We start from the raw sequence: 12,333 nt of genomic DNA, 5'->3' as shown, positions 1-12,333 counted from the left end.
TTTATTTGTCCATTCTCCTAATCTAAGTCCTTCTACTTCCTTAAAACTACCCGCTCCTCTACCTATCTTCATATTGTCTGAAAATTTTGCGAAAAAGCCATCCATTCCATCATCCAAATTATTGACATGTAACGTAAGAAGAATCGATCCCAACGCAGACCCCTGTGGACCACCCTTATTCCCACTCTTTGCCTTGTGCCAATACAGCCACTGCTGGTGTTGCTTGGATTTCCAGCATCTGCAGATTTTCTGTTTGTGACTGCTTTATCCATGTTAAAATCTTTCCTGCAATACCATGGGCTCATAGCTTATTAAGCAGCCTCATGTGTGGCACCTTGTCAAAGACATTCTGAAAATCCAAGCACAGAATATCAACCGATTCTCCTTTGTCTATCCTGCTTGTTACTTCTTCAAAGAATTCCAATAGATTTGGCAAGCAAGATTTTCCCTTGAAACCATGCCAACAATGGCCTATTTTATCATGTGCCTCCAAGTACCCTTCATAATTATCCTTCATCCTTAATAATTAACTCCAACACCTTCCCATTAAGGGGAACATGAAGGAAAACTTCACTCAGAGGGTATTGAGCTCCCAGCGTAAGTGGTGCATGAATGCTCTATTTCAAAATTTAAGAGAAGTTTGGATAACTACATGGATAGTAGTGGTATGGAGGGCTATGGAATGGGTGCAGGTTGAATCTGACTGCTGCCGCTGTAATAATGTTACACTATGTTGTCACACCTCATGATCCCTCAAGCCTATTCTATCAAGAGGCCATAACTGAACTTGTACATCTATGCTATATTCTGCACTTGCTCCATTATTCCCTGAATAGCTAAAAACCCTTGAACATACTCAGCATTTCACCATCCATAACCTTTTTTTTTTGCAGAGAAATCTGAAGGTTAATCACATTGAGTAATGCAAGTTTTTATCTCTGTCCTTAATGGTGAAACTGCTATTTTGAGACTGGTTCCAGGCAACCTAGCCAAGAGAAACATCATTTCTACATCTACTCTTAAACTTACATCTGAATTTCATTAGTTTCAAAGGTACCACTCTCATTCATCTCAGCTTGAGACTATTTAGCAGTTCTCAAATGATAAGTGTCATCTGAAGAACCAATCTGATGAACTTCACTCCAATCACAAATACATTCTTATTAACTGCAGGGAGGCCAAATTTATGAGCAACATTTTAAGTGCAGTCATGTTCATGCCCCATATAAATGGAGTGAGGTATCTTTTACCCTTCTATGCAATAATGGTCAACAAGTTTCTAATTTCTTGCTGTAGTTGCAAATTAACTTGCAGTGTTTTGTGCACTAGGATATTCTGGACCCTCTGAATACCAAGATCTTTCAGTGGGATATTAAACATTTCTTTGTATTTTTCATTCTCCATATCACATGACATTGTAGTTTTCCCAAACAATGTCTGCCATATCTTTTCCTGTCTGGAGCCCCTCTCTGCACTTTTCTTGTAGCACTGACATGTATATCATTTAGCAAATGGGTGAAATCTATTCCGTACTCTGTCTAAATGACTGGTATACATGGTGAACTGTTGGTGCCTCAACTTCCAGTTCCTGTGTTATTCAGGTAGTCACAGCCTCCAAACACCCAAAACAACCTGTTTATTCCTACTCTGTTTCCTGAATATTAACCAATTGTGAAACCACTCATTCTCTAAATACCATGTACTCTAATTTTGTTTAATAATAATAATAATAATAATGATAATAATAATAATAATATAGCATACATCAACAGTTTACTCTTATCCAGGTAGTTATCATCTTTAAAATTTCTAACAGAATTGTAAAATGTGATTTCCCATTGACTAATCCATGTTAATTTTGTTTTATTTACTCCATGACTAGTTTAGCACTTGGGCTAATTTATAAATACTTGTATCTATGTTTTCCCCTAATTATCCAATATAGTACCTCCTTTCTCAACCTCAGTTCACATTTTCTTTATTCAATCTATAGCAGCTTTTTTTACAGTTTGTTTTTCATGAGACTACTCCTTACTTATCAATGCTTTATGAGCTGCTTTCTGAAATTTTCCCCAATCTTCAGGGTTACCACTACTCTTCCCTTGTGCTCTAATACTTTCATTAATCTCTTGATAGCTGCAATTTAAAGGCTCTCTGTGATTAATTTAGCTTAATAATATTTGCCATTCATTTTAATTTCAGAATGTCCCTTGTCCCTTGATGATGGAAGCAGCCTACACTTTTCATCTTTCCAAACCTATCTCGTCCAACAAGGAACAAAAATATCAGTTTGTTTCTGAAACTTATTACAAAGCACAGATGGAAAGAAACTGGACATTCTTTCCAACTTAGTACAGATCACTGTTTCTACTTCATATGCTAAGAAAATGTATTTTGTTATTGTCCAGCATATTGCTTTCACAGTATTATCAATTATTATTTATTACTTTGGATTCATCTAGATCAAACCAAAATCCACATATTTTACATTAGATAGATGTAATAAATGGCATACACTATATCCTAAATTCTGAAAATGAGAAAATAATCTAACTTCCAACTGATAGGGAAATATCAAGAATGAACATAAGAATCTATATCAAAGACTGCAATGTTTATTTGCAATTATTGTAACTAATTATGTTGGTCATAAACATACTTATGAAATGAGTGCAAAATATTTCACTGGAGGAAATTGTAACTATTTTACAAAGCCTAAAGCATTGTACATTAATAATACTTTATACCACATTTAGCTGCCACTGGCGAAGCATCTCCCAGACAGGGCTACGTTCTATAATCTGAGCTCGGGTCATGGCAATGCGATCACGAACACTGTCTGCATGTGGTTTACTTGTAACCTTCATAAGGAATAAATATTTGAATCATTGACCATGTTTGAAACATTGTACAATCAATACACAAAAGCAAACATAATAATCAGCCTATAGCATGAGTCCTTCCTATAAAAAGCGAGGACTGCCAAATATGCTCTCATTAATAAATTCATTGAAGTATTTATACAAATTAAACTTTCATTCTTAACATTACCAAATGGCGAACCTGATAACTACAGTCATCCTTAACAAAATTTCCTTAGAGAACCTGCCTCATATTGATCATGTACTGGACAGTGATATACAAGACTCAAAGTTCAATTAAATGTTAATATTAGAAGTACATCTACCTTGGCTATTGTGAGCATGCTCCTGACCATGTCACCAGCATTGTGTGAAGGTATGATTTTCAGATTATTACCTAGAAATCTGCAAAATAAAAATGTATGAAATGTTATATATTTGTGTTAGCCAAGAAAACAAAAGGAGATAAAACCAGAAGGCTTAGCAGAGAATTACACTTTTAGCCCATTGAGTCTGCTACGGGATTGTATCATTGCTGATTTATTATCCCTCTCAACCCCATTCTGCCTTGTCCATGTAACCCTTGACACCTTTACTAATCAAGAACCTATCAATGTCCACTTTAAATATACCTATTGATTTGAGATGTCTATGGCAATGAGTTACACCGATTCATCATACCCTATGTAAAGAAATTCCTCCGCATTTCTGTGTTCTAAAGGGACATCCTTGCATTCTGAGGCTGTGCCTTCTGGTCCTAGATTCTCCCCCTACTGGAAATATCCTCTCCATGTCCAATCTATCTTTCTAGGCCCTCTAATATTCGGTGTCAGAGACCATCCGCACCCCCCCCCCCCCCCCACACTCATTCTTCCTGGGATCATTCTCATAAACCTCCTCTGCACTATACCCAAAGCTGGTTAACTTGCAGAGATAGATCTTTTTGTAATAATATCTTGAGGCTAAATTATTTTAGGCCTGAGTAGTATATCAGTTTCAGCTTACTTGGTTAGTGATACTGGTTTGCCCATTTTGTGTTACTTAATTTAATTATTTGATATACAAATGTATACATACTATAATTTCTTTTTTATATTAATCATGTATTGCATTGTACTGCTGCTGCGAAGTTAACAATTTCACAACGTTAAGCCAGTGATAGTAAACTTGAATTTGATTCTAATTCTGAACCTGATCTACACTGACACTTAAGTCTCCTAACCTGGAGTTGGTGCATGTCAGAATCAGATTTATTATAATTGATATTTTTTGTGAAATGTTTTCCAGCAGCAGTACAGTGCAATATGAAAATACTTGAAGTTACAATAAGATGTACAAAAAATAAATAATTAGTGTCAAAAAGAAGCAAAATAGTGAGGTGGTAGGTTCAGATTCATGGACCGTCCTGATGGTGGAGGGGAAGAAGCTGGTCATAAAAACATTGAGTGTGCCTTCAGGCCGCTGTAACTCTTCCCTAATGGTAGCAATGAGAAGAAGGCATGTCCCGGGTGGCGGCAGAAGCTGTATCCCCTTTTGAAAATGTTCTTGATGGTGGGATGATAGTGCCCGTGATAGAGCTGGCTAAGCTTACAACCCACTGCAGCTTTTTTCAACCCTGTTAACATCTCTTTTAGTTGAGGTGGCAAAGAGAGCTTTGCCAACTTGCCAAGGAATAATAAGAGTTCCAATACTATTAGAACATAAACAACATTAAACTTTGGTCCCACAATACCACCAAAAACTTACATTTGTTTACTATACTTTTTAGCTGGTGAATAATTATCTTGTTTGTGGGACAACTGAATAACTTCAAAAGTAATCACTAACACCATTCTAAGCACCCTCCCCCACCCCCCTCCACACCTCGCATTCCCAACAAACCACCACTTTAATGTTTCTGGCTGTGATTCTTCCAGCTAACATTGCTGAGCACTTGGACTACAGGCAAATGTTCATCCATCCGATGGCATGGAGTATTATGGTCTGCCTCTGTTCCAATTACATGCCAAATTTGAAACATAAGATTTGCTAAGTTTACAAAATTTGAGACCAAGTACTTGGAAAAATGTTAACATCACCACTCAAAAGTTTTACATTGCAAACACTGTCTGGCCCTCTTGCTGAAAGTAATATACTGTATTTATATTTTTCTTCTATTGTGTAATATCTAAGGAATGTCAAATAACTCTGACTTAGACCTAGCAAATCAGTAGTTTCTGCTTTTGGTGATCTAAAACTCTCTTAATTTTTGCAAGTTATTGCTCTACTCTTGTTCTCCATGGCTAATTTGAAAAATCCAATAGATTATTATAATCTACAAGATGTTTGCATTTAAAGATGAAAATATTAATTGCTATTAATACCAGTAACTGCACAGGACAAGCAAGTTTTCTTTTTGCTGGCACATTAAACTCAACCCGAAGAGAATTTCCGTAAGACTGTAAGACATAGGAGCAGAATTAGGCCATTCAGCCCATCGAGTCTGCACTGCCATTCCATCATAGCTGATTCAATATTCCTCTCAACCTTATTTTCCTGCCTTCTCCCCATTAACTTTGACCCTCCTTACTAATCAAACACCTATCAAGCTCTTCTTTAAATATGCTCAATGGCTTAGCTGCCTTTCAATAACCTTTAGACATGTAAATACTAAAATTATTAAATAATTCACTTTCATATTAAATACCTTAGCTGAATTTTAAATAGTACATCCCATTCTTTCTGACCATACAGGCCCGCAGACAAAAGCAGGAAACTGTTTCGATGAATGTGGACAAACTGTTCAATGCGCTCCATTAACTTTGTTTCTGTAGAATTATCGCAGAAATCTTGAGTCTCTACTATAATAAATGCAATACCTGTGAAAATTAGAAGTGCTGAAAATCACAAAACTTCAGTGCTTGAAAAGGGGAAAAAAGATTAATCATTGATTTTTTTTAGCAACCAATAAAACATTCTGAAGAATAATTCAGTTTGCCTATTTTTATTCATGCACAAACAAGTTCACCTGTGTAATGTGGATCTAGCATGTTAATGATAATTGGAGAATGAGGACAGGAATGAAGGCTTTAATAAAAGGCAGACTGAGGTGAAAGGATAATCATGTTTTTATGCCAAAGACATGATTATCATCATATGTACAAGTAAATGCACACTCAGTGGCCACTTTATTACATCCACTGCTTGTTAGTGCAAATATCTAATCAACCGATCATGTGGCAGCAACTCAATGCATAATGGCATACAGATATGGTCAAGGGGTTCAGTTATTCTGACAAAACATCAGTATGGGGAAGGAATGTGTTCTAAGTGACTTTGATTGTTGGTGCCAGACAGGGTGGTTAAAATATCTTAGAAACTGCTGATCTCCTGGTGGGATGTTCACCGCCCAACAGTCTATAGAGTTTACAGAGAATAGTGCAAAAAAAACCCAAAACACATGTAGTGTGCGGCAGTTCTCAGTTCTGTGAGTGAAAAAACCTTGTTACTGAGAGAGATCAGAGGAGAATGGCCAAACTGGTTGAAGCTAACAGGAAGGTGACAGGATCACAAATAACCAGGCATTACAACAGTGGTGAGCAGAAGAGCATCTCTGAGCGCACAACATGTCAAACTTTGAAGTAGGTGGGCTAAAGCAGCAGAAGACAATGAACCACAGATACTGTACCTAATGTAGTGGCCACTGAGTGTTCTTACAGGTGCAATATTTAAAAAAAAAAATTGCAACAGCATCACAGGCACATAGCATCATATAAGTACAATCCACAAGAAAGCAATTCAACAATTAAATATACACAATTTTACAAGAAAACACAATTAGGACAAATAAATGTCCATTTTAGTGCAAAGTGGTTAAAGTGCTGGAAAAACTATGGAGTCAAAATCTAAAGTCAAAGTCAAACAAGGTGTATTTGTTGGCAGCTTTTGCAGAACCTGATGGTGAGGACATGGAAATTAATTTAGGGGTTGATATGAGCCCTGTACTTAATTCAGGAAAGTTACAGCTCATCCTTTCTGCTCTTTAGACTCTGCTGTTTCTTGGAATAAAATATATTGAGGCTGGATTTAGGTTAATAATAGCAATGAGTGCCAGAACACGATGCCAGAAAAAGGATCCATAACCCCAGCTGTATGCCATTTTATTCCTTTCCGGCTGGCAGCCAAAAGCAGAATAATTAAAAAATAAAGCTTCAATGATTATGCAATTATGCTGTTGTTTGGCTACATTAATTCCCACCGATGCCAAAAGATTACATTCAATTACTAAGCTGATCATTGACTTTGGTTGAAATGGTAACCAGTAACTAACGGCTAAATTGCATTTTTTGCAAATTATGAATAATATTCCACACTTCTGACAAATTCTGTAAAATTTGTGGGTCATGGAAATTGGCAGAGCTACTCCGAGGTAATGTTTTGCTTCTCAAAATACAGATCTTTTAAAACCATTAGTTACATTAGTTGAAGAAATAAGAGGCTGTTTTTTAAAATCATGATTTTAGAGCAGTAAACCACATTTCCTAGAAAACTCTCATCTTCCAGTACCCTGGTGATTTTATCAACCACAATGCAATTATTTGGATTTGACTGAAATTCAGCAGAGAGATGCTGTCAGATTTTTGCCACCTGTTTCAAGATAAACTCCAGAGGCATATCATGCTGATGACTGTGAAGGTCACTGCAGCCCTGAAATCTTTTACCTTGGACTCTTTCCAAGTTGGCAGATGGACTATTAACAACACCTTCAGATAGCACTGCACAGAGGGTGAAGCATGTATTGTTTCCAAAAGGAAATAAAATGCTGGTTTCATTTGTTCCAAGGGACAACAGGAGCACAGAATCCTAAACAGAATCAAAATCACTACAGCACTGCTGGAAGGCATTTAGCCTATCAAGTCTGTGCTGGTTCTTTGAAAAGCAGTGGTATTCACCTTGGTCTTTTCCCATTGCTCTGTAAATTGTTTACCCTTTTTTTTGCTTGTTTCTTTCTGAGCATTGGATCATCTTTCAGGCAGTGAATTCCAGATTTACTCATTGAATTAACTAGATTTTCTTCATGTTGTAGATCTTTAGCAAATTGCTTTAACCTATTTCCAATGTTTCAGTCTTGGGAAACCTACTGCCCTGCCCCATGTGTCATCTTCTTCCTCCTGATCTACCCAGATCTGTTTACTCACACCCACAAGGAATTTATTTTCCCTTATCCATTTGCCCATCAGCACACTCCTCCCACTAGGTCACCTCACCACTGTTGCCACCAGCCCATCCTACCTATTTGGTTCCAGGATATCCCTTTTTTTTAACCGGATTCCATTGTCTTCACCGATAACTTCCATTGTAATTTCTATTAATTCCTCCTCTTCTGGATTAACATTCCTTACCAGCTTGTGCTCCACATCTTCTCCTTGCCTCTTCCAGCTGGTTACCTCCCATCTACTCCCTCAGCCCAAATGATATCGCCTAGACCCGATACATCAACTGTCCATTTTCTTTCACAGGTCCTGCTTCACCCAAGATCCTCCATAGTTTTTTGTTCTTTGCACACTTCCAGGCCCACATCATTTAGTCCATGTCCTTGTTCTTCCTACGAAAATATTCCACCATACCAATCTGGATTGAATTCGCTCGGTTACAAGTTCATTTCACCAAACTACATCTTCCCTTTGTTTCCCTAAGACAACCGTTACACTCCCACCCGCACCCCCGCCCCTTCACTGTTAACCATACTTGTGTTATCTACTGTTCTGGAAACTTCCTCCTGCACAACTACATCTACGTCATTAATATGGCTCAGAAATAGTGGTTTCAGCGCTGACCCCCAGAGTACACTAGTCTTTTTTTCAGACTGGAGAAAGGTAGAATATAGTTTACCACTATTCTATTTTCAGTACAAAAGCCATTTCCCACCAGGTTTGGTTTTGGATATCAGACAAATGCAAATATTTTCCATCTATTGTATCAAATCATTTCACTACTGCAAAATATCAGACCATTCCCCCTCTTCTCTTTTCCAGAGAAAAGTCGAAAGCTTACTCAGCCTTTCCTGATAAATATTCCATCACATGTTCCACTTTCATTCTAATTATTATTTTTTTCATTTTGACAGTCCCTCTAAATTCAATTGATAATGTTCAAAATAAATTATCAAAGTACATTTGACTCCACATGCAACCTTCCCAAGATTTACCTTCTTGCAGGCATACACAGTAAGACAAAGTAATACACTAGAAGCAATGAAAATTTTCACAGAAAGACTGACAGTCAACTGAAGGGCAAAAGACACACTGTGAAAATACGAACAAATAATGCTCAGAACATGAGTTGTAGAGTCTTTGAAATGAGTCCACAGGTTGTGAAATCAGTCAGATTTGAGGTGAGTGAAATTATCCACATTGGCTCAGAACCTTGATGATTGAAGGGCAATGACTGTTCCTGTGGTGTGGGACCTAAGTTTCCTGTACCTACTGAAGACCAAGATTATCCAGGTATTCCTACAGCATGGTCGGAAGAAAGTTTGTATGTTTAAGATAACTTTTGTTTTTCAACTCTAACATTGCTTCTTGCAGAAATGAATCTTCTTGCATACTCTTTTTACGGCCTTTTTAGTTACATCGACCTCTACTTTTACTGATATGCAACTGTACCTCTGGACATCTTTGCTCTGCAGTCTTATTCAGAATCTATTTTAAAAAAGTTTTATTGAGATACAGCACAGAACAGGCCCTTCGAGTCATGCTGCCCAGCAATCCCTCCATTTAATCCTACCTAATCATGGGACAATTTATAGTGACAAATTAACCTGCCAACCAGTACATCTTTGGATTGTGGTAGGAAACCCACGCAGTCATAGGAGAACGTACAAACTCCTTACAGGCGGCGATGGGAATTGAACCCGTGTCTCTGGTACTGTAAGCAGTACTAACCACTACACCACCATGGGCAGCACAGTAGTATAGTGATTAGCACAATGCTTTGCAGTACGGGTGACCCAAGTTCAATTTTCACTATCCCTGTGACCATGTGGGTTTCCTCTGGTTTTCTCCCACAGCCCAAGTACATACCAGTTGGTAGGTTGATTGTCATTGCAAGTTGTCCTGTAATTAGACTAGGGTTAATTGCTGGGTAGCGTGGCCAGAAGGGGTTTTCTACACTGCATTTCAATAAATAAATTATTCTTCCTAACAAAATCCTTATATTGGAATGAATTTTCTCAGTTGTTTTATTCAAGGTAAGTGGATATTGCTAGCACACCAGTGCTGTTCGTCTGTACACAGTCTTGGTAGTTTATTTGTTTATTTCAGAAGCAGTTAAAAATCAGCCACATTAGTGAGATTGAAGTCAGATCAGCGGCAATTTACCTTCTCTGATGGATGTTGGTAAATCAGATTTTTTTAAAGGCAATTTTGCATATTATGGCCATCATTACAAATACTTAAATTACATAAGCTTCTAAATTCTAGATTTACTTGATTACCTGAATTTAGCAACAGCAACAATAATAGCATTCAAAGTCACGTGTCCTGTTTGAAGTGCAGACTGTTGGACAGGAATTCAGTCATCATACTCCCAATTCAGCAAGTCTAATAGCATTTTCATGCTTGCTTGAAACTAATCTTTTATAGATTTTTTTTGCATGAAGACAACTTTGAATATCAGATATCGCCAATGAGTAAATTCTGTTTAGAACATTCAATATTGTATTAATATAATATTTAGACTTACTGAAACAGTTTGCAGGATAATTTTTGAGTAAGCTGTTGCCAAATGTTCCACATTACAGAAAAGCAGATAAATGTGACAAAATCGGAGTAACAGGGAAAGCTATCCTTCATGTAACAAATTGAATGTGATTAATGTACTTGCTATAGTAGATGCAAAACAGAACTATTATTTAATAATTATACCAGAAAGTGGGAAAATGATTGATCCAGTCACCACAGAGTCAGAGAATCTAATTCGTTGGTGCTGACTTGACAAGATCAAAATAGCTTCATGACGCTGGAAAAATGTGGAAAACATAATACATTTAAGTAAAAAACAAGAACAATCCATCTGTTCACTGAATTAATTGATAAATATTAAAAAAATGGTGTTGCTGGCTATAATGAGCACAATATAATTTCATGCATTTATCATTAATTAAAACTATAACATGAAGTTCAACTAAAATGCTGGAGACACAAGACCTCAGGTGCTGAAAAGTGGAGCAAAACAGGCTGCTGGAGGCAACCTGATGCTGGATTTTGACCTGAATTATCAACCCTGCCTTTGTCTCCACAGATGACGATTGACCTGCTGAGTTCTTCAAGCAGTTTATTTTATGCTCCAGCTAAAATACTGTGAACACCTATCGCTTACTTCCATTTTTTTTGCTGCAAGATATATTTGAAAATTGTGTAGCACTGAAAGCAACAAGATGGGCCTGGTTCTTGAAAGAGGTTCAACTTCAGTTCACACCCACAATTACCATGCAGCTTGGTGGTTTTACTTTCATGTATCAATCTTTTTGCAAATGAATCTAAACCAGAAACCTGGCAGTAATTTCACTCACGAGATAATGTCAGGCAGTGAAGAATCTGTATTGTGATAATTCATCATAATCGAGACCCCTATACTTATCCCATGCCAATGCAACAACACAGGCCATTGGATTTGTGATCCCTGCATCCAGGTAAGCACATCATTGCAGGTTTAGACAATGGCATGGTTGAAAATAACTAATAAATCTGGCTGTAAATAGTCAAATACCATGTGCAGGTAGAGCAGTGCCAGAGATAGGGGTGGAGGACACGACGCCAGCCTATAGAGATGGTGTGTAGAGATTTTGCTGGCTGCTCGTTGTGCAGAACCTACTCTTCCCTTGGAATCCAATCACAAACAAGATAAAGTCTGTAGATGCACACACAAAATGCTGGAAGAACTCAGCAGGCCAGACAGCATCTGTGGAGGAAAGAAAAAGTACAGACCAAGGTTTGGACTGAAGCCCTTCGGCAGGACCTTGGCATTATGGGGCTGTAAAGAAAAGAGCCATCAGGACCGTCACAGAAACTGCTGAGTGAGCCTCTAGACGGTTATGGATCAAGAGATGTGACCCGTGAACTGGTGCTGCTGCGACAAGCCAGGACCTGATCAACCCTGACTTAATCACCTGGGCGAGGCTGTCTGATGGTGAAAGACCCGAAACCCCCAATGACCTCAGGTTATATCACTGGTGATGTGTCCCAGCGCATCCTACGATTGATCTAGGCATCATAACCACATTTAAAATTAGGAAAACAGCGGCAAGAGATGAACTGTGTGCCCAGTATAATAGTCCTTCAGCGTGGAAACAGGTCATTCGGCCCAACTAGTCCATACTGTCCAAGAAGCCAAAGTTAATCTCATTTCATTGAGTTAGTTACTGGACAGCAGAAGCCCCCAACAGCTGTGTAAGGAAGGCCGCTGCCCATGTGGAGGGGCACATCCCACAGTC

The 12,333-nt window shown here is 38.0% G+C and overlaps 1 protein-coding gene across 1 annotated transcript; it reads right to left on the bottom strand.

The window, feature by feature from the left end:
• Positions 1 to 2,604: 2,604 nt before the first annotated feature.
• Positions 2,605 to 7,593, bottom strand: LOC132401542 (protein SPO16 homolog). The gene is made up of 4 exons (XM_059983563.1): positions 7,562 to 7,593; positions 5,548 to 5,719; positions 3,188 to 3,266; positions 2,605 to 2,861 (listed from the first exon to the last, which is right to left on the bottom strand). The coding sequence occupies exons 2-4, from the start codon at positions 5,655 to 5,657 to the stop codon at positions 2,742 to 2,744; spliced, it is 309 nt and encodes a 102-aa protein (XP_059839546.1). The 5' UTR covers positions 5,658 to 5,719; positions 7,562 to 7,593; the 3' UTR covers positions 2,605 to 2,741.
• Between the last annotated feature and the right edge of the window lie 4,740 nt (positions 7,594 to 12,333).

This window comes from Hypanus sabinus, chromosome 11, assembly GCF_030144855.1.
Source record: "Hypanus sabinus isolate sHypSab1 chromosome 11, sHypSab1.hap1, whole genome shotgun sequence".
Classification (NCBI taxonomy): domain Eukaryota; kingdom Metazoa; phylum Chordata; class Chondrichthyes; order Myliobatiformes; family Dasyatidae; genus Hypanus; species Hypanus sabinus.
This window is presented reverse-complemented; position numbering and strand designations above follow the sequence as displayed.

Excerpts from the sequence above, each read along its gene's own strand:
- LOC132401542 (XM_059983563.1), bottom strand. The coding sequence starts at position 5,657 with ATGGAGCGCATTGAACAGTTTGTCCACATTCATCGAAACAGTTTCCTG. Across the intron at positions 3,267-5,547 it reads CTATTTAAAATTCAGCTAAG|ATTTCTAGGTAATAATCTGA; the intron begins GTATTTAATATG and ends TTTATTTTGCAG. Across the intron at positions 2,862-3,187 it reads GCATGCTCACAATAGCCAAG|GTTACAAGTAAACCACATGC; the intron begins GTAGATGTACTT and ends TTCCTTATGAAG.